Source organism: Mchenga conophoros, linkage group LG9, assembly GCF_057382185.1.
Source record: "Mchenga conophoros isolate Kocher_MC1m ecotype Shallow Benthic linkage group LG9, M_conophoros_male_GT1.1, whole genome shotgun sequence".
In the NCBI taxonomy this organism is placed as follows: Eukaryota; Metazoa; Chordata; class Actinopteri; order Cichliformes; family Cichlidae; genus Mchenga; species Mchenga conophoros.
In genome coordinates this window covers 20,986,951-21,008,288 of record NC_140534.1, presented here as the reverse complement: position 1 = coordinate 21,008,288, position 21,338 = coordinate 20,986,951, and the positions used below count along the sequence as shown (strand labels likewise).

General features: G+C 42.1%; 3 protein-coding genes across 4 annotated transcripts; all 3 read left to right on the top strand.

Moving 5' to 3' along the window:
- Nucleotides 1-63: 63 nt before the first annotated feature.
- LOC146567205 (uncharacterized) lies at nucleotides 64-3,973 on the top strand. Its single transcript, XM_085286887.1, has 4 exons — nucleotides 64-403; nucleotides 3,190-3,300; nucleotides 3,398-3,499; nucleotides 3,684-3,973. The coding sequence occupies exons 1-4, from the start codon at nucleotides 104-106 to the stop codon at nucleotides 3,765-3,767; spliced, it is 597 nt and encodes a 198-aa protein (XP_085143013.1). The 5' UTR covers nucleotides 64-103; the 3' UTR covers nucleotides 3,768-3,973.
- Nucleotides 3,974-4,114: 141 nt separating this feature from the next.
- Nucleotides 4,115-5,742, top strand: LOC146567204 (B-type lectin plumieribetin-like). Of its 2 annotated transcripts, XM_085286888.1 has the most exons (3): nucleotides 4,115-4,918; nucleotides 5,073-5,166; nucleotides 5,269-5,742. In XM_085286888.1, exons 2-3 carry the CDS (start codon nucleotides 5,077-5,079, stop codon nucleotides 5,530-5,532), a joined length of 354 nt encoding a protein of 117 aa, XP_085143014.1. In that variant the 5' UTR covers nucleotides 4,115-4,918; nucleotides 5,073-5,076; the 3' UTR covers nucleotides 5,533-5,742. The 2 variants fall into 2 exon arrangements, with proteins under 2 accessions (XP_085143014.1, XP_085143015.1); XM_085286889.1 differs by lacking the exon at nucleotides 4,115-4,918 and having other exon boundaries at nucleotides 4,925-5,166.
- A 14,026-nt stretch (nucleotides 5,743-19,768) lies between these two features.
- Nucleotides 19,769-20,888, top strand: LOC146567203 (B-type lectin plumieribetin-like). Its single transcript, XM_085286886.1, has 3 exons — nucleotides 19,769-19,859; nucleotides 19,962-20,055; nucleotides 20,149-20,888. Exons 2-3 carry the CDS (start codon nucleotides 19,966-19,968, stop codon nucleotides 20,410-20,412), a joined length of 354 nt encoding a protein of 117 aa, XP_085143012.1. The 5' UTR covers nucleotides 19,769-19,859; nucleotides 19,962-19,965; the 3' UTR covers nucleotides 20,413-20,888.
- The last annotated feature ends 450 nt before the right edge of the window (nucleotides 20,889-21,338 follow it).

Below are 21,338 nucleotides of genomic sequence, written 5' to 3'. Positions count from 1 at the left end.
GAGCATGTTTTCTGTTGGAAAGTTTTAAGCTATGACCTCCTGAGTGTTACAGGAAAGCGGGTGGGATATTAAGTAAATAGTGAGTACGGCTGCTGGTCTGTCAATGATCAATGTTTTTAGTTTCACTTGTGATTCCCAGAGCCATAATAGGACTTGTTTTGAACTCGGGTCTTTATTCTCTAAGCTGCTCTCCTCCCAGACTCAGAGAAAAATGGCTGCTGGCTTGCTGCTTTTGGTTTGTGCAGTTGCTGTGCTGTACTCTGCTGAAGCTCAGGATTCTTACAATGGTCTGCCTGAAATCTACAAGAAAGGAGTGGATCTGGCAATGCAACAGCTCAGCACCCACGCTAGGGTCCAACAGCATTATCGCTTTCTGAAAACTGTGGGGAAGTTAGAAACTGAGGTAAGCATCTTTTAGCTTTAGCTCTTTTACAAGCTCTTCGGGTTTTTTTGTTTCATAATGACACCCACTTTGAAAACATGTAGCGTCACTGATGGGGTGAGATAAAGACCACACTCTCCCAAATGTGTGCAGGATATTTTCAGCCTAAATTTAAAAGACAAACATTGAATTGTAATCTTAAAAAGAGAAAAAAACCCAAAAGTCTGCTTTCAGTTAACACTGACTTGGCACACTTTTCCTCTCTCTTGCTCCGGGAAATTCTGGCTCATACTTGTTTTCCTATCTGTACGCAAGATGTTAAATGTCAGGGAGGAAAATGTTTCCAGCAGAGAAAAAAACAGGATGAGGTGTGTCTCTGTGAGAATGTACACATTAAAGACTGCTTTCACTCCTTTCTTTTTCAAATATAAGGCCTTACAGAGGAGGTTTAGCTAAAACTGAAAGTGTTGAATGTGAAACTTTCAAACACTGGAGCCTTTCACAGTCTGCATACCAAAGTGTCCTTGTGCAAGATACAGAAACCCAGAGTTGCCCTATAAAGGATTCATTGTGGTGTGAATGTGTATGAATGTTAGGAAGAGGCATAGAATAAAACATGCTTTTTTGAATAGGTATTGTTGTATAGAGTGCTCTGAGTGCTCAAATAGAGTAAAAAAGCACAATTTAAGAAACAGCCCATTTACCATTTACAATCAAAAAAGATGTATATCTGGTAAAAAGTTGTAGGATTTCACATCAGGATGTACATGTGGGGACATGTGAATGGTGAGATGCAGGGTGCTATGGGGAGAGAGCGAGGCAGATAACTGAACTGGAGCTGGTTTTATCTCAGATCTGCTGATCACTTCAGCTGAGTATTGCTACTGTACCTGCACGTATACTGAAGAACAGAGAGATATTTGGTGGATATCTCCACACACTCATAATAAAGCTCTGGCTGTCACCAGCGTAAGTGCAATTTATCTGGTGATGTACTTTCAAGCCAAGAGGCTCAGCTGCAGTGGATTATCTGCTATTTCAGGCAAATATGTTCTTTATTCTCCAAACGTTGATGAAAACGAGCTTGTGCATAATAACCTGCAATAAACAGAAAATAAAATCAGTAGTTAGGTGTTGTTAGTTGCTTTAAATTACCCATATGCTACTATTTAGTACGCCAGTTTTCCATTTCACTTGTGTTTATAACACTCATCACGTCTTCCTCGTAGTCCTTGGTTCCCTTATGTTCCCTTTGGCCTACTTACTTGTTTATCAGTTTGCTGTTTTTGGAATTTAGTCCTTGATTGTTTGTCTTGTTCTGCATGACCTCTGCGCATGAAGATTTATTTGGACTTTTATTCTGCCCCCTGGCATCCTCACATGTGTCCTCTTTCCAGAAACTATCTCGTAATTTAGGAGGTGGAGCGAAGTGGAGGCCACAGCCCCTGCAGATTAAACTCTGACCATCACAAACAACCAAAGAAAAGCTCTGAAGCCTGTTAGTGGGCTGTGCACACTGAACTGGAATTACATCAAGAAACTACATTTCTAACAGATTTCTCTGTGGAACCTTTTCTCTGTGGCTGCTGTTCCCACACAAACACATTAAAGATTCAATTTATTGCATTTATTTTATGGGCTTTATCAGCCATTAGGGATGAGAAAGATGATAAGGATTTTGTTATCGAATCAATAATTTTGTTAGAATTATTGTTACCACTTATTGATTCTCATTGGGATGGCTCTATTTTGAGAGTCACCACAATTACTAGGCAGTATATTAAAGACATTACATTTGTGCAAATTAATTGCCTGCTGTGTAGTCGAACACAAAGCTGAAAACACAAAGCAAAAATGAAAAACAGCACACAGAGACTTTAAAACTATCAACTTTAGAAACATGAGCAGCTAGAAAAAGAGGCAGCTGACTGCTCATTGGTTTGTTACCTCTTGAAGTTCAGGGTCTGGCTGCTGGGCTGGGGTCGGCATTCAGTCAACTTTAAAATCACTCTGGGTTTTTGGCTAGCTTAACGTTAGCATCCTGTCTGGCTAGTTCAATGTTAGCATGCTGTGTGCAGATACTTGCAAAGAGCTGAAGTTGTCCTAGCAGTATAATGCAGCTGTTTCTGTCCAAGATGCAGTTTCCACTTAACCATCGTGCTTTCGACCTTTTCAATCCATCAATTCTCTTCCATTTATCCTTATCAGGGTTGCGGGGTTTCCAAGCTAGCATAGAGCAAGAGGAAGGTCAGCAGCCTAATGTTGGGCTAACACTGAAAGACAAACAAAACAACCCAACAACATTCACTAGGGCAATTTAGAGTCACCCAAACCCACTAACTGCATGTCTTTAAACAGTGGGAGAAAGCAAGAGTACCCGCAGAGAACCCACGCAGACATGGGGAGAATATGCAAAGTCCACACAGTGCATTGTCCTTTTGATACAAGACAGGATGGATCCATGGTCTCATCTAAATGTTGAGGTTGCAGGATAGTTTCTTTTTTTCAAACCAGTTGTTGTAAACCCTAGAGATGGTTGTGTTGGAAAATCCCAACAGATCTGCATTTTCCAAAATACTCAAAGCAGCCTGTCTGGCACCAACAACCATGCCAGATTTAGTTTCACTTAATTCCCCTTTCTAATGCTTTATTTGAACTTTAGTAGGTTGTCTCAGCAGTGTTTACATCAATTCAGTTGCTGCCATGTGATTGTCTGTTAAGATATTTGCATTGACAAATCAGCTGAACAGACGTATCAAACAACGTGTTTGTAGCTCCCCATAAAATTATCCTATGTTCTCTTTCAGGGTGGATTTGGTATGAGATACTTCTACCACCACTTCCACCTGAAACCCACCAGGTGTCCGAAAGGAACAACTGAGACTGACCCTCAGAGATGCCCCTACAGGAATGATCGAGTGAGCAAATGTGTTTTTAAAAAAGGAGTGTTAACTTTACCGTCTATCAAAGCATCAGCACCACTGTTATGCTCTTCATGTTGTCATTGCTCCACAGCCTCTGATGGATTGTGCAGTTTGCTACAAAACATCAGGAGAACAGATAGAAGCCCAACCCAACCCATACGTTCACTGTATCCAGAAACCGAGATTCACAGAGGTAGTATTACTCATGTGTAATAAGAACATTTTGGGTTGTTGTCCTTTTCTATGTTTTTGCTTTTGATGTTCTTCTGCTCTCTATTTTACTTTTAAAACTCTGGACATTTTTTAGCTTTCCGTGTAGTTTTCTATGTGTGAATAATATTCACACATTCATCTTTTTGTGTTCTTTCTTGATTCAGGAGATGAAGAAAGCCAGGGAGGATCACTACAAAAAAATGGTCTACCACAGTGGCGCTCCTACACTTTTGGCTGTGAAAGCATAGATTTCCCATTGCAGCTCAAATATATCCAGAAAGCTATAAGGAAAGAAATCTGTAGTAACCATTAGTTAACTGGTTAAATGCATACTCCACTTTAATTTTTATCATTCACTCACTCATTTGTGATAAACGTGTGAAAGAAGTGTTTTTTTCTTGTTGAACTCATTGCATTGCATGTGTGACATATAATAAAAAAGAGGTCAAACAGCTGTGTGTGTAATAAATTACCCAACCGTTGCATTACCCAGGAAACGTAACAATGCATTACTGTGTTGTTTAAACTTGTTAGAAATCCAGATTCTTTACAGGCCAAATTCCTCATCATAGAAACATGCCCACTAACAAAAAGACTGTCTCATCTAATAACCACTTTTTTGCAGGGCTTCTAAGGAACACAGCAACGTTAAGCTGGTTAAGACTGCAGATGTCACTGTAATAATACGTACAAGTAAATTTAATTCTACAATAACCTAAATACTATTTCACGTAATTAACATGATTTTTAAATTTGGCTCAAAGTTGAATTCTAAAAGCTTTAAAGGTTGTTTGAAAACCTTGAAGATTGTTTTTTTTCTTCACCTTTTAATATCCTGGTATTACTTGAACAACTGAGCAGAACAGAACCGGAAAATAAAAATGTAAAAAGGTAAGAATGACAGCCAGGTTTTTTTCCGTTAAACTGCACAGATTACATGTATTTTTTAATGTTATAGTCTTAAGAGAAAAGAGTGAGAAGACAGAAATGGAAATTCTTAACGTAGCTAACTCAAAGTACTACTTAAAATTACTCAAAGCACAGGGCTGCCTAGAAAAGGATTTGCCCTTACAGGACAAAACTTGTTGAAGAGGTACTTAGTAAAGACCCTGAAGGCATGACCTTGAATGCTGCATGCTGTATAATCACACTTTTCTATACAAAGATGTTGACGGATTTGCCAAGATGGAAAGGTCAGAACGATTAAAGTATAGTCTGTCAAATTTTAAATGTCAGACGAACAAAAGCGTAAAAAGGAGGGCTTAATGCCCCTTTCTCAGCCCCCTTTTCACTTTTTGTCACCGCCCTCATCTGTGGTATATAAAAATGTCAATTTTACCTCTCACACATCACCTCTCTGAATTTGCTGAACTCTCACTGGTCGAAGACATTCAAGCCTGTAAGTATACTTTAAAATAAATGCATTCTGTTAAATATCTGCAAATGAAGAGAAGTTTGCAATTGTTATCAAGTTTTTGGATAAAAACGAATGTAAGAAGAACAGGTTTCATTGATGTGCGCAAATAAAATTCTGACTTTGTTGTGTGTTGCAGGATCATGAGCAGGAACTTCTTGTCCAAAAATGATGAGCTCCGGAGGGGAGACTACCTGGTGTCCAACAACAAGCAGTACAAAGCTATATTTCAGGTGACTACTTCAAATTTTCTCAGTTCAGAAGCTCATAAAAGCCTTGTTTTCCAGTCATGCGTGCTGACAGTTATCTAATGTGTGATTTCTTTGTGGTTGCAGGGTGATGGCAATTTTGTCATCTATGGCTGGAAGCCTTTGTGGACTTCAGACACTGAAGGATCAGACGCCGTCCGTCTGTGCATGCAGGCTGACTGCAACCTGGTCATGTACAACAAGTGTGACACGCCTAAGTGGCACACAAACTCTGCCAACTCTGCCAAGTGCAACATGTGCCGTCTTCAACTGACCGATGACGGCAAACTGGTGGTGAACAGAGAGTGCGAAGAAATCTGGAGCTCTGAAAAGTCCAAAGGCATGAAGTGATGCTTGTGTGCGACCATCCTTTGACATAAACCTTCAGCGATGCTGTTAAAGCAACATATACCAGCGCATAAACAAGCCGTTCCTTTTTCTTTCTGGTTAGCTTTGCAAGATTCTGAATCTTAGCTCTGAATGTGCATTTTTTCTCTGTAAAGCACAAAGTATTGTAACCAAGTGGCAAAAAATAAAAATAAAATGAAAGGTATTTGACCAGCCTCTTGTTCCCTGTGTTTACATTCATGCCATTAAACAGATTTTCTTAAGTATTAATAAATAATAAAACTTTGAGGTATGTAGCTGATATCAAAACTAACACAGATTTTGTAGATGACTCTGGCCTGCATTGAATATTAAACATTCTTTCATTTTTCTTTCTTTTTCCCTGAATTAAGTATCTTCATGTTGTCGAGACCTAATAGCAACTGATATTTTTCCTTGGCCCAGTTCTTTTTTCAGTTTATATACTCTCCTTTGGCTCAGTTTACAAAACGAATACAGTACCTCATTTCATCTGTGGCTCCAAAACTGTAGACAAGCTGTTGCTTCACATCAGGACATTCCCACCCTTAGACTCTTTAACCTGTTTGAAACACATGTTTTCCTTTGTTAAAGTAAGTACTAATGCCACAAAGACTGGCTGTGAGCAGTGCAGAAATAACTACTTTGAGCTTTTATTTTAATTGGAGGTACGGAGTGCATAGTAATCATCTTCAGTCTCTTACATTATTGTGTGGGAATTTTGGCACCACTCTTGTTCACAATGTGGCTTCAGTCCATTGAGGTTTGAGGACATTTGTTAATGTAACGCTCTCTTAAGCTTCCACTACAGCATTTCAAACTTGGACTGGGCCATTGCAAACACCTTCATTCTTTCATTTTCAGTCATCCTGTTGGTGTTGTTGCTGCTGTGCTTGGGATCATTTTCACATGTGACAGTAGCAGGGGTGCAGGGGGGTAGTAGTTTAGCTATCAGACATCACATTTGAATCTAGAGTAATTAGGCATATAGAGCTTATGGTTGAATCAATGACTGCAAGGCACCCAGGTCTTGTAGGTGTAAAGCCAGCCTGCATCACCATCCCTCCACCACTGGGCAGCGCAGTTGTTATGAGGTGTTTGTGCTGATACACTGTTTGGTTTTCTCCAATAACTTTAGATGTCAGGGACCTGGGTCTGAGGGACCCAGAATCCATGAGCGACTTATATACAGTGGCTTGCAAAAGTATTCGGCCCCCTTGAACTTTCCCACATTTTGTCACAAACATGAATCAATTTTATTGGAATTCCACGTGAAAGACCAACACAAAGTGGTGTACACGTTAGAAGTGGAACAAAAATCATACATGATTCCAAACATTTTTTACAAATAAATAACTGAAAAGCAGGGCCGAATACTTTTGCAAGCCACTGTAGGTCAGAGGAGGGTAGCCAATTCCTTGTCGAGTGTTTCCAGGCACCGAGTGCAGATCTGATTTCAGTTTTAAATTCATAAACTTTAATTTTCATGCCACATTAAGCAAATATGATACACATGAAATTCAAAAAGCTGGGAGAAGAGAAAAAATGTCATGTTGGTGGGCTCCACATGGTCCAGAGGCACAAAGTGATGCTTCTGAAGTCATATATGAAACCATCTTTGCATGTAAACCGTCATGTATGGTGATAAAATGTATGTTTTTATTAAATATGTTCCATCTATTCGGGATGTTAAGGAGAACAAGTCCAGATTCAATTATGAATAAATAAACACAGAGTCAAAAACTTTTAAACAACCGTGTCTCTCACTCAGTGGAGCAGACTGATTCCTAACAAGAGGACCTGCAGTGTTGCTGGAAATGCTGAAAAGGACAAAATTTGGGTTTAAAAAAAAGAAACAGCAATAAAATGTATGTTAAGATGTTCTATAGGCAATAAGACACTGTCCTCTAACCCATCCAAAGCATATAAGCATAAAGGTATATACAGTCTCTGGTTGTCATGGTTTTTTTGTTAATTACATATACGTTATAGCACTGATTAAAGTGCGGATGTTGAAACCACTTGTGCACCACAGTCATTGTGAAACAAATGCTGCTTCTTTCCTGTGTTGAAGTCTTGTCTGTTGTTTCTTTGTCACTCTAAAAACTAGCACACATGAGGTGTCTGACAAGCATCTGCACTGACAGTTCATGAATCCACTAGGACGTCACTCGTGGTCAGAGTCCAAGAGTCTGAGTGTTTATGGTGCAGAGGAAGAATATGATTCAAATCAAAGGATTGTTATTTGCAGCTGCGAAGAGAGACCACAAGGTGTCGCTCTAATGCTTCTGTAGTTTATGTGAAACATTTGACATAAAAAGAAAATTACTACATTTGAAAATCCCCTTTTTCTGAATCACTTATCGAATCCAGAGTTGTGGTGAGACTGGAGCCTATGCAGGTGCCAGGAGGTGAACGGTAAGGTGCACCCTGGACAGGTTAGCAGTCTATTGCAGGAGTAACACTGAGACGCACAATCATTCATGCATGTGTTTGGATTGTGAGAGGAGGCTGAAGAGAAAACATGCAGGTACAGGGAGAACAGAACAACTCCACACAGAAAGGCTCAAACCCAGGACCTTCTTTCTGTGAGCTGACAGTGATAAACGCTGCACCGCCATGTTTCAAAACACATTCATACTGTTTTATAACCTACAATTTCTAAACGCTAACAACAGTGTTGTAGTTTTCTGCAACACACAGAAACACACAAACTCAGCTGCACTAAGAAATAAACATCATGTAATCCTGAGCTGCGTTCATAGGCAGGATATTTAAGGACATTTTGTGGCTTATCCTGGGAAGCGTTTCAAAACTGCCAAGATCCATTCTTGAATATTACTCAGCTTTGAGATTTCAGGGCCTGTTGTTTCATATTTTGCATTTTTAGTGAAATTGGAAAAGTTTGCTGTATGACTGGGAGAGCTTGACCCAAATTAAGGGTTCAGAAACAGGAGGGATAAACTGAAAAGCAGCTTTATTAACTTAAACTGAGAACAAATTATCCAGATTTTCAAAAGAGCCAGCCAAACAAAGAATATTCAAACAAAACATTCTGCGAGGACGGACAAGACAACAAGCAGACAGCAATTTTGGACTTAAATACACACAAGGCAATTAGGGAGAGAGGAAACAGCTGGGGAAAAGACACAAGTGAACAGAATCCAACAACACAACAGGACACAAAACTAAACAAACACCCTAAAAAAACAAAACAAAACAAAAAAAACAGGACTAAGACATATGAACTTGACAGAACTAAACAGGACAGACAGAAAGGGACACAAGGTAATGAGCGTTCTGAAACAGAATTGGTGCTCCCACTCCTTTATGCATTCCAAGGAAGAGGGAGGAAGTTACAAATTGATCATACCACACATCACGCGCCTCGCTATGAAACCTAACTGAACAATGGGTCTACTGTTTTACGGCCTTTGCGTTATCAGCACCTGTAAAGGGAGTTGTCTTCTCCAACTGCTGAGGCTGAAATAGGTTCATGTAGTTTTAGAAACTTTCACTGAAGTCTATCGCAGTGTCACAACTAAGCATATGCATATGCACTTAAATACTTTAAAGCAGGCGACATTGAAGGAAATTTAAAACTGCTGGCTAAGGGTAAACGTAAATTCAGTAAAATCATAATTCACGTTGGCAGTAATGACACCCGGTTGCGCCAATTGGAGGTCACTAAAATCAATATTGAATCGGTGTGCAACTTTGCCAAAACAATGTCGGACTCTGTAGTTTTCTCTGGTCCCTCCCCAATCAGACCAGGAGTGACATGTTTAGCCGCATGTTCTCCTTAAATTGCTGGCTGTCTGAGTGGTGTCCCAGAAACGATGTGGGCTTCATAGATAATTGGCAAACCTTCTGGAGGAAACCTGGTCTTGTTAGGAGAGACGGCATCCATCCCACTTTGGATGGAGCTGCTCTCATTTCTAGAAACATGGACAAATTTATTAAACCCCCCAAAATATGACTATCCAGAGTTGGGACCAGGAAGCAGAGTTGCAGCCTTACACGCCTCTCTGCAGCTTCTCTCCTCCTGCTACCCCCCCAAAAACCCATCTCAATAGAGACTGTGTCAGCTCCCAAAAAGACAAAAAACAAACTAAAAACCAGCAACAAACAACTTAAACATAAACAATCACAAAGAAAGAACAATACAGTATCAGCGGTAGCATCAGTGGCAGTAATTTTTCACACCAGCCTATTAATCAACCAAAGACCAAGACAGACTTTTAATTCATTTGAAAGCCTGATGCTTAGCCTTTTTCACCCCAGCTGTAAAACTCAGAAACCAGTCTTACTTGTTATCATCTATTGTCCACCTGGGCCTTACACAGAGTTTCTGTCTGTGTAAGGCAGAAACTCAGACTTTCTGTCTCAGACTTTTTATCTGATTTAGTTCTCAGCTCAGATAAAATAATTATTGTGGGTGATTTTAACATCCATGTAGATGCTAAAAATGACAGCCTCAACATGGCATTTAATCTGTTATTAGACTCAATTGGCTTCTCTCAAACTGTAAAAGAACCCACCCACCACTTTAATCACACTCTAGATCTTGTTTTATCATGTGGCATAGAAACTGAACATTTAACAGTGTTTCCTGAAAACCCTCTCCTGTCTGATCATTTCCTGATAACATTTACATTTACGATAATTGATTACACAGCGGTGGAGAACAGACTTCATTACAGTAGATGTCTTTCTGAAAGCGCTTTAACTACGTTTAAGAATACGTACGACTCTGGATACTGTAGCTCCGGTGAGAACTAAGGTCTCTAATCAGAAGTACCTGACTCCGTGGTATAATTCTCAAACACGTACCCTAAAGCAGATGACTCGTAAGCTGGAGAGGAAATGGCGTGTCACAAATTTAGAAGATCATCTTTTAGCCTGGAGAAATAGTTTGCTGCTTTATAAGAAAGCCCTCTGCAAAGCCAGAACATCTTACTATTCATCACTGATTGAAGAAAATAAGAACAACCCCAGGTTTCTCTTCAGCACTGTAGCCAGGCTGACAAAAAGTCAGAGCTCTTTTGAGCCAACAATCGTTAACTAGTAATGACTTCATGAACTTCTTCACAAATAAAATTTTAATTAGAGAAAATAAATTACTCAAAATCATCTCACAGATGTAATATTATCTACAGGTACTTTCAGTACCCTTGATATTCATTTAGACTCTTTTTCTCCAGTTGATCTTTCTGAGTTAACTTCAATAATTACTTCCTCCAAACCATCAACGTGTCTTTTAGACCCCATTCCTACAAAACTGCTCAAAGAAGTCCTGCCATTAATGAATGCTTCGATCTTAAATATGATCAACCTATCTCTAATAATCGGCTATGTACCACAGGCCTTCAAGCTAGCTGTAGTTAAACCTTTACTTAAAAAGCCATCTCTAGACCCAGCAGTCTTAGCTAATTATAGGCCAATCTCCAACCTTCCTGTCATATCAAAAATCCTTGAAAGAGTAGTTGTCAAACAGCTAACAGATCATCTGCAGAGGAATGGCTTATCTGAAGAGTTTCAGTCAGGTTTCAGAGCTCATCACAGCACAGAAACAGCTTTAGTGAAGGTTACAAATGATCTTCTTATGGCCTCTGACAGTGGACTTATCTCTGTGCTTGACCTGCTAGACCTCAGTGCAGCGTTCGATACTGTTGACCATAATATCCTATTAGAGCAATTAGAACATGCTGTAGGTATTACAGGTACTGCACTGCAGTGGTTTGTATCATATCTATCTAATAGACTCCAATTTGTACATGTAAATGGAGAGTCCTCTTCACACACTAAGGTCAATTATGGAGTTCCACAGGGTTCAGTGCTGGGTGCTAGCATACATTTTCACTGCTATGCTGATGACACCCAACGCTATCTATGCATGAAGCCAGATAACACACACCAATTAGTTAAACTGCAGGAATGTCTTAAAAGACATAAAGACCTGGATGGCTGCTAACTTTCTGCTTCTTAATTCAGATAAAACTGAGGTTATTGTAATAAACCCTGAAAATCTTAGAAATATGGTATCTAACCAGATTCTTACTCTGAATGGCATTACCTTGGCCTCCAGTAACGCTGTGAGGAGCCTTGGAGACATTTTTGACCAAGACATGTCCTTCAATGCGCATATTAAACAAATATGTAAGACTGCGTTCTTCCATTTGCGCAACATCTCTAGTGTGACGCTGCAGCAAGAGTACTGACAGGGACTAGAAAGAGAGAGCATATTTCTCCTGTTTTGGCTTCCCTTCATTGGCTTCCTGTTAAATCCATAATTGAATTCAAAATCCTGCTCCTCACATACAAGGTCTTAAATAATCAGTCCCCATCTTATCTTAATGACCTTGTAGTACCATATCACCCTATTAGAGCACTTCGCTCTCGCTCTGCAGGCCAACTTGTTGTTGTTTACTTGAGTATTTAAAAGTAGGATGGGAGGGAGAGCCTTCAGTTTTCAGGCCCCTCTTCTGTGGAACCAGCTTCCAGTTTGGATTTGGGAGACAGACACTATCTCTACTTTTAAGATTAGGCTTAAAACTTTCCTTTTTGCTAAAGCATATAGTTAGGGCTGGACCAGGTGACCCTGAATCCTCCCTTAGTTATGCTGCAATAGATGTAGGCTGCCGGGGATTCCCATGATGCATTGAGTTTTTCCTTTCCAGTCACCTTCCTCACTCACTATGTGTTAATAGACCTCTCTGCATTGAATCATATCTGTTATTAATCTCTGTCTCTCTTCCACAGCATGTCTTTATCCTGTCTTCCTTCTCTCACCCCAACTGGTCGCCCCTCCCTGAGCCTGGTTCTGCTGGTTCTTCCTGTTAAAAGGGAGTTTTTCCTTCCCACTGTCGCCAAAATTCTTGCCCATAGGGGGTCATGATTGTTGGGTTTTTCTCTGTATGTATTATTGTAGGGTCTACCTACAATATAAAGCGCCTTGAGATGACTGTTGTTGTGATTTAGCGCTATATAAATAAAATTGAATTGAATTAAGGAATTAAGGAAAAGCGTCTGGACTTCTTTAAGTTGCTTGAAGACGTTTCACCTTACATCCTAGAAGCTTCTTCAGTTCTAGGGTCAAATGGTGGAGAGTCCCAGATTTAAGCCCTGTGGGAGTGTCCCTCCAAGAGGGACAATGAGCCCCCTAATGATCTTCTAACTAATCACACGAGCCAAGGTATGAAAACAGGTGTAGGTCAAAAATCAGCCAAGGTTTCGGGTGAGCTCATTGTGAAACCTAACCTCACCGTATCATGTGATTTCCTGAAGTCAGATGGCCCAGGATGTGAGTGGCTCCGGAGTCTACAAGAAATTCCACCTTCTCACTACACACAGACATTGTATACATAGGCAGAGATTTATAGGCTTTGTTTGTTAAATGTACATAGTGCCCTTTGGATGGCATGAAATGCATTCTAAGTGTTCAATGGCTTCTTGCAACAGAGTCTGTGTGCATGTGGAGCATTTTTGCATGTCAGCATGAGCACTTGTTAGCAGCATCCCTTTTATCCCCTCACACACAACTCTCTGTATCTTTTAGTTACAACAGGTTTTTGTCCCACAGGCTGTTGCTGGGCAGAGAGCAACTCCCACTATCTTTTCCAAGGAAGTTCCTGGCACTGGTCATCTTGGGAATTTTGTACTTCTATGACCTACACAGTTAGCAGATAACATAGTCAAACATCGTTAAGCAAAGCTGAGCAGTTTTCACATACTTCATCCAAGCATGCAAAGGATATACAAAAATTCTAGAATGAGATTATAAACACCTACATCTAAATGTCTGACAATGTGAAAACTAGAATTTTCCCCACTGCACACCAAACCATCAGCAAACTTGATTTTGTAAGTTTTTGTTAGATTATTTTAAATTAACCACTCATGCTTTCACATCCATTTTTTCTGAACTTTCTACACCCAAAAGTTGCTCAACTAAATTTCTGTTTCCGATTAGTGGTGGCTAGTTTGCTTCCATGAACTGACTTACAGAAAATGTTTCTGGGTCATGATGAGATAACAGGGTTAGAATTAGACAGGGATGCATATGAGAACATTATGAGAAACGTGACAAACACTCAGGACTAGTCATGTACTGTGTGAGGCAGGCAGGATTGAGGACCCAAAATACAGACTCTCAGATAAGGCTAAACTTAATCCTCAGCTTTAATACTGGAAACCAAATGTACATAAAACAAAACTGGGAGGCATAGGAAAACTAAACAAACAGGCTGGCAGAACACAGCCCCCCCCCCCGACTGTTCGTTCTCCCTGTTTGAGGGAGACCGGGATGCAGGACAGAGGGAGACGCAGACACTAAATACAAGAGGAAATCAAGGCAAAGAGGAAACATCTGGGAAACACAGCTGGCAAAAATCTAACAGACGAGACAGGTGGATGCAAAACTGAAAATGACGCACACCAGACAGGAGACCATTACTGAAAGTAAAACATGAAGTACGAGGAACGCACACACCGAGGCGCAGACTGATGGAGCTCAAGGAACTAGAAATACTGAATAAACTCAAGAGTGTAAACAAACTGAACTAGGAAACATAAGATACACAGAAAACACAATGAATGACAAGACTCAAAATTCTATTAACAGAAAAGAAAAGTGGCTCAACCACCCAGGTTCCCTAACAGGACCATGGAAATTTTGGGGTTAGTATCGTGCCCAAGCATACTTGGCATGTAGACTGGGGAAGCCAAGGATCGAACCACCAACCTTCCGATCAGTAGCTGATCTGCTATATCACCTGAGTCATAGCCACCCCATTGTAGATGCTCGCCATCTGATGGAAAACGTGAGGTTGTATAGCTGTATATAAAAATGATCTGTCCTTGGAGATAGGCCTTCATTGAGTCCCAAACTAAAAGGCTAAAAATGTTCAGGGAAAGGTTTATGTCTAAAAGAATTTATTTGGTTATTCATAAATTCCAGAAAGGTATTATCTGTTAGTAGTGTGGGGTTAAAATGCCAACTCCTGTCTGTTCTAGGTAAGTCGTCATAGACAGAGTCAAAATTAGGGGGGCGTGGTCTGATATAACTATGGCATGGTATTCACAGGCACTCGCGATGCTAGTCAAATAGTTATCTAAGAAAAGGTCGCCTATCCTAGAAAAAGTGTGATGGACATTAGAGAAAAAAGAATACTCCCTGTCGGTCGGAAGAAGATGTCGCCAAATACCCCTACCCAATATGTAGAAAAAGCTGAATGAATACGCGAGGATGACTTACTCAGACAGGCCGGTTTTAATGAGGATCGATCCAGATGGTGCGGCCACGTCCAGACGCCTTCCTGACCCTCCGCTCCGACTATCCACTTTTCTTGTTTTTTACTTATTTTTTGCTCTGGTTTACATCCCAAAATCCTCTAGTCTTATAGTATACGACAGCGGATCACTTGTAAACATCGGTGACAAGGTTGCACATCTAATCTTGGACACTTTTAAACCTGACCCTTCCTGGCCGCCAGAGATTCTACGCGGCATGGAGAACAACAAAGGACGGGCCACTCATCCGAGGCGCAGAACAAAGAAGCGCCGGGGGAAACGCGCTGGCATTAGGAACAGACTGAGACAGCAGGTGCATCGCGCATGTACAATCCATGGAGAACAAGCTCGATGACCTAAGAGCAAGGGTCACCTTCCAACGTGACATGAGGGACTGCAACATTCTGTGCTTCACGGAGACATGGCTGTCCCCCACCGTGCCGGACCAGGCCGTAACGCCATCGGATTCATTTTTTGTGCTCCGCGCGGACAGAACGGCAGAGTCAAACAAAACCAAAGGTGGAGGAGTGTGTTTCATGGTAAACAGAAAGTGGTGTGATGCCAGGAGCATTTCTACTCTTTCCAGCGGCTGCTCGCCACATCTGGAGTTCCTGATCATTAAGTGCCGCCCTTTCTATCTGCCCCGTGAGTTCACCTCGGTCATCGCCACGGTGGTCTACATCCCACCCCAAGCGGACACAGGTATGGCTTTGTCCGAATTACATGATGTGCTGAGCTTGCTTCAAAACAAGGACCCGGGCGCAGCCCTCATTGTAGCAGGAGACTTTAACAAAGCGAACCTCAGACAAGTCATGCCAAACTTTTACCAGCATGTCTTGTGTCCAACGAGAGTGGATCGAATTTTGGATCACTGCTACACGCCATACAAGCAGGGCTACAAAGCTGTCTCACACCCGGCTTTTGGGAAGTCTGACCACAACGCCATCTTCCTCATTCCCCAGTATAAACAAAGCATACGGATGGAAGACGTAACCACGAGAGAGGTAAAACGGTGGACTGCCCAATCAGAAGCTACGCTACAGGACGCACTCAACGACGTCGACTGGGACATGTTCAGAGCATGCGCAGTCGACATCAACGAGTTTACGGAAGTAGCAGTATGCTTCGTCAATATGCTAGCGGAGGAGATTATCCCCACTGCGAGAGTCACCACATTCCCAAACCAGAAACCGTGGATGGACAGATCGATCCGCACTGCAGTAAACGCCAGGACCGCCTCCTACAACACGGGTCTCGCCACTGGCGATATGAGCGCCTACAATGCGGTCTCATACGGCGTGCGGCGCGCGGTGAGAGATGCCAAACGGCGGTACCGGGAACGTGTGGAATCCTGCTTCCACCAGGGCAACACACGGAGTATGTGGCACGGACTACGCACCATTACGGACTACAAAGCCAGGGACACTGCGCCGATCAACGCCGACTCTGCATTCACCAACGAGCTGAATCGGTTCTACGCCCGTTTCGAGGTTAGCCAGGCGGCTAATGCTATCTGCCGCCTGACTACCGAGGACAGTGACGTCATCAGCGAGAGACCGGTGACCAGTATCGCGGAGCATGACGTCCGAGTGGCATTGAGGAGAGTGAACACAAGGAAAGCAGCGGGGACCAGCTAGCAGGTGTGTTCACTTACATCTTCAACGAGTCCCTGGCGAAGTCTGTGGTCCCCACATGCTTCAAAAGATCCACCATCATCCCTGTGCCCAAGAACAGCAAACCCTCATCCCTGAACGATTACCGGCCAGTTGCACTGACCTCGGTAGTAATGAAGGTGTTTGAGAGGCTGCTGAAGAACATCATCTCCTCCTCCATCCCAGACACCACAGATCCGCTGCAGTTCGCCTACAGATCCAACAGATCCACAGAGGATGCCATCGCCCACGTCCTACACACCACTCTCAGCCACGTGGACAAGAAACAGGGTAACTATGTGCGAATGCTGTTTGTTGATTACAGTTCAGCGTTTAACATAATAGTGCCCTGCAGACTGTTCACAAAGCTCAGGGATCTGGGACTTAACAGCCGTCTGTGTGCATGGGTGTTGGACTTCCTCACTGGCAGAACTCAGGTGGTGAGGGTGGGTAGATGCGTCTCTAACAGCATCACCATCAACACAGGAGCACCTCAGGGATGTGTCCTCTGGTCACTGCTCTACTCCCGCTACACTTCAGACTGTGTGGCCACCCATGGCTCCAACACCATTGTGAAGTTTGCTGACGACAGTGGTGTTGGGTGCCATCTCCAACAACGATGAGGCGCCTACATGGATGAAGTGAAGAATCTGGCATCATGGTGCCAGGACAACCACCTCCAGCTGAATGTCGGCAAGACCAAGGAGCTGGTGGTGGACTTCAGAAGGGGTCAGCACAGAGACTACAAGCCCATTATCATCAATGGAGCTCCAGTGGAGAGGGTGCAGTCCTTCAAGTATCTTGGTGTCCACATCTCCTCAGACCTGACATGGGCTGCCCACATTCAGGTCCAGACCAAAAAGGCTAGGCAGCGCCTGTATCACCTACGACAACTGAGGAAGTTCAGGGTCTCTCCAAAGATCCTCAGGATTTTCTATACAGGCGCTGTGGAGAGCATCCTCACACAGAACATGACATCGTGGTTTGGGAACAGCTGTGTGAAGGACCAAAAAGCTCTCCAGAGAGTGATCCGTACAGCAGAACGCTGCTGCAGGATTGCTCTCCCCCCGCTTCAGGACACCTACACCAGGAGATGCCGGACTAGAGCAGCGCAGATACTGAAGGACCCGTCCCATCCTGGCAACAAACTGTTCCAACTTCTGCAATCTGGTAGAAGGTTCCGCATCATCCGGGCAAGGACAGAGAGACTCAAGAGGAGCTTCTATCCCCAAGCCATCCGGGCCCTAAACACACACACCCGCCCTCTCACATCATCTATAATTGACTGAGACAGGACTCTCTTCCAGACACTAAACCAAGGCACAATGTACATTTCAATTCCTTTAATTTTAAATATGTCTATATTGTCTATCCTGTAAAATAGTCAGATGTCTATTCATATTAATGTACAGAATTCACCTGCTTGCTGCTACTACTGCACATTCATTCACCCAATGTATATACTATATATTTATATAATGTTCTTCCTCTACCCCCCCCCCCCCCCCTCATTTTTCCACATGTCGAGGAGCGTGTCAGGCTACATTTCACTGTGTGTCATACTTGTATACTTGTATCGCTGTCTCAAGAGGGCACGCAGCATCCTACGGGACTGCACACACCCAGGACACCGGGTGTTTAAGCTGCTGCCGTCTGGCAGGAGGTTCAGGCTGCTGAGGTCCCGAACAAATAGACTCAAGGACAGCTTTTACAACAGGGCAATAGCCCTGATCAATGTAAATAGCTGACCTGACTGGATACCTCCCTGGACTTTTTAGGGGGAGGTAACAATGTTTAAAACGATAACAATAATATTTATATTTATAACAAGGTGCAATAATAATTAATGTGCAATAATAACAGTGTGCAATACACATACACTTATTCTTCTTTTTTATACTAAGTTAATATACTGTGTTGTGTTGTTTGTTACGTTGTGATGTGTCATATCGTGTCGTGTTGTGTTATATGTAGTGCCGACGTAGGACAGTTTTTCCAATTTCATTGTACTACTGTACTATGTATGACTGTGCAATGACAATAAAGAGTTATCTTATCTTATCTTATCTTATAACTATGCATGTGACAAATAAAGAAACTTGAACCCTTGAAAACAGGGTCAAACCAGCAGTTTAAGTCTCCGCCAAGTATCAAAGAGTACGAGCCTACGTCTGGTAAATTCGAAAAAAGATGTTTGAAAAACTTGGGATCATCTGTGTTAGGAGGATATGCATTGACCAAAACTACCTGTACGTTATACAACCTCCCTGAAACAATGACAAAACAACCATGTTGATCTGAAATAACATATTGTTTGAATGGAACCCTGGGGCTGATGAGAATTGATACTCCTCTGGCCTTGGCCTCAAAACATAAATGAAACTGCTGCCCCGCCCACCGAGACATAAGCCCTGAGTTAACCTCTGACATGGGTTTCTTGTAAAAGGGCAATGGAGGCATTTTCTTGTTTAATTTGAGCAAAAACCTTTCCTCTCTTAATAGGATGGTTTAACGTTCCAGCTGAGCAGATTTATGGGACTAATCATGTAAGATTATAGAAAGATAATGAAGGGATGCAAAAACAGAAAAGCATGAGAGAAGCCCAGAACAGAACATGGTATAACACCTGTTGTGGAAGTTTTCCATTTAAATAAAGCCTGCAGACGAGCGGTGAGCGGTAGCTAACATTCTTTAATCCAAACACACAAAGAACAGAAAACCAAGCTTGTGGAGAGCCTACATGACTGCGGGGCAGGTCAGCAGAGTCTCCCTGAGCCTAGCATGGCTCTCAGTTAAATACCTTCTCCAGGAACAAAAGGCAGTACACAGCTGTTTCACACCTTAAGGTTCACACTCCCTTGCTATACCTCCCAGAGTCCTCGAAGAGACAAAAGACTCTTCCTGTGGAGTTCCTGCTTCCCCCAACTTCCTTACTACACCTCCACCAGTTGTCTTACTGTATGAGTGTGAGACTTGTTAAAATCAAGTGGCACCAATGCATTATACAATAAAATAATGTGATTAATACACAAGTAAAAGAAATTCCTATACACACCCAATATGAGTTCTGTGGCTTGAAAAAAGAGACACTCCAACAACACATAAAACAAACCCCCCCCCCGATCCCCTCTCCCTCACCCCCAACCAAAGGACACACACACACACACACACACACACACACACACACACACACACACACACACACACACACACACACTTCTTAGGAAATGCAATCCCTTTACTGTAAAGGGCAGTGAGTGTGACTCCACCCCCGGTCAAGATTATATAAAGATGAAGTGATATGCTTTCAGTTTTAACTCTTCCCTTCTCTTCTGCTTGCAGACCGGCTGGTGTGAAATATTAAAACCTGTAAGTATTCTACGCATCTCTACTGACTGATTGATTCACACATTCCTGATACTTTTAAATGCATATTGTGGATACAAGCTCATCTATATTCTCTCCTTTTAGAATCATGAGCAGAAACTTCTTGTCCAAAAATGATGAGCTCCGCAGGGGAGACTACCTGGTGTCCAACAACAAGCAGTTCAAAGCTATATTTCAGGTGACTAAATGTTCTCAGTTCAGAAGCTCATAAAAGCCTTGTTTCCCAGTCATGCGTGCTGACAGTTATCTAACATATAATTTATGGCTACAGGATGATGGTAACTTTGTCATCTATGGCTGGAAGCCTTTGTGGGCTTCAGACACCTATGGATCAGACGCCGTCCGTCTGTGCATGCAGGCTGACTGCAACCTGGTCATGTACAACAAGTGTGACACGCCTAGGTGGCACACAAACTCTGCCAACTCTGCCAAGTGCAACATGTGCCGTCTTCAACTGACCGATGACGGCAAACTGGTGGTGAACAGAGAGTGCGAAGAAATCTGGAGCTCTGAAAAGTCCAAAGGCATGAAGTGATGCTTGTGTGCAACCATCCTTTGGCATAAACCTTCAGCGATGCTGTTAAAGCAACATATACCAGCGCATAAACAAGCTTTTCCTTTTTCTTTCTGGTTAGCTTTGATCAGACTCTGAATTTCAACCTGAATTGTAAACAAATGGCAAAAAATAAATAAAATGAAAGGTATTTGACCAACCTCTTGTGTTTATATTTTGGCCATTAAAGAGATTTTCTTAAGAATTAATATTGTTGCAAAGGTGTAGGAAGCAGTCTTAAAACTTTGAGGAGTGTTGCTGATATAAAACTAACACAGATTTTGTAAATTCCTCCACTGACCATTAGACACGTTTTCATTTTTATTTCTTCTTCCCTGAAAGTATCTTCATGTGGTCTAGCCTTGTTAGCATCTGATATTTTTCCTTGAGCCAGTTTTTTTTTTTTCAGTTTATGTTCTCTTTTGGCTTAGTTTTTAATAAAAGAGCATCTCAATTCATTGTGTAGATGACAATTATTTGTCCTGTTTTTATTCAGGTTTTCTAATTTTATGTTTCCTTTCTTAAACTCTGTAATTTCATCCTGTGTTGGGTGTTATTTAATTATTTTAGATGTACAGCATATTGGTCAACAGCTGTACTTTAAATGTGCTAGAGAAACAAACTTGACTCACTTTATGAGTGCGTCTGCGTCTTTGTGTGTCTGCATGTGTTGGACGTCACGTCTTTGCAGACACACAAAGACACACAGACACACCTCAGGAATTCGCATGATAAGGTGGGGCCAGGTTTCAAAAAGAGCTCACCCGAAACCCTGGCTGATTGGGACCCACACCCAGTTTCACACCTTGGCTCAGGCGATTAGAGGATCATCAGGGGGTCCTTTTGTCCCTCTGTGGGGGGACACTCCCACTAGGTTTAAATCTGGGACTCCCCACCATTTGACCGTA

Bases quoted from the DNA above. Each gene is read 5' to 3' on its own strand.
- LOC146567204 (XM_085286888.1), top strand. From the start codon at position 5,077: ATGAGCAGGAACTTCTTGTCCAAAAATGATGAGCTCCGGAGGGGAGAC. The intron at 5,167-5,268 runs GTGACTACTTCA...TTGTGGTTGCAG, and splicing joins AGTACAAAGCTATATTTCAG to GGTGATGGCAATTTTGTCAT.
- LOC146567203 (XM_085286886.1), top strand. From the start codon at position 19,966: ATGAGCAGAAACTTCTTGTCCAAAAATGATGAGCTCCGCAGGGGAGAC. The intron at 20,056-20,148 runs GTGACTAAATGT...TTATGGCTACAG, and splicing joins AGTTCAAAGCTATATTTCAG to GATGATGGTAACTTTGTCAT.
- LOC146567205 (XM_085286887.1), top strand. From the start codon at position 104: ATGATCAATGTTTTTAGTTTCACTTGTGATTCCCAGAGCCATAATAGG. The intron at 3,301-3,397 runs GTGAGCAAATGT...ATTGCTCCACAG, and splicing joins GCCCCTACAGGAATGATCGA to CCTCTGATGGATTGTGCAGT. The intron at 3,500-3,683 runs GTAGTATTACTC...TTCTTGATTCAG, and splicing joins AGAAACCGAGATTCACAGAG to GAGATGAAGAAAGCCAGGGA.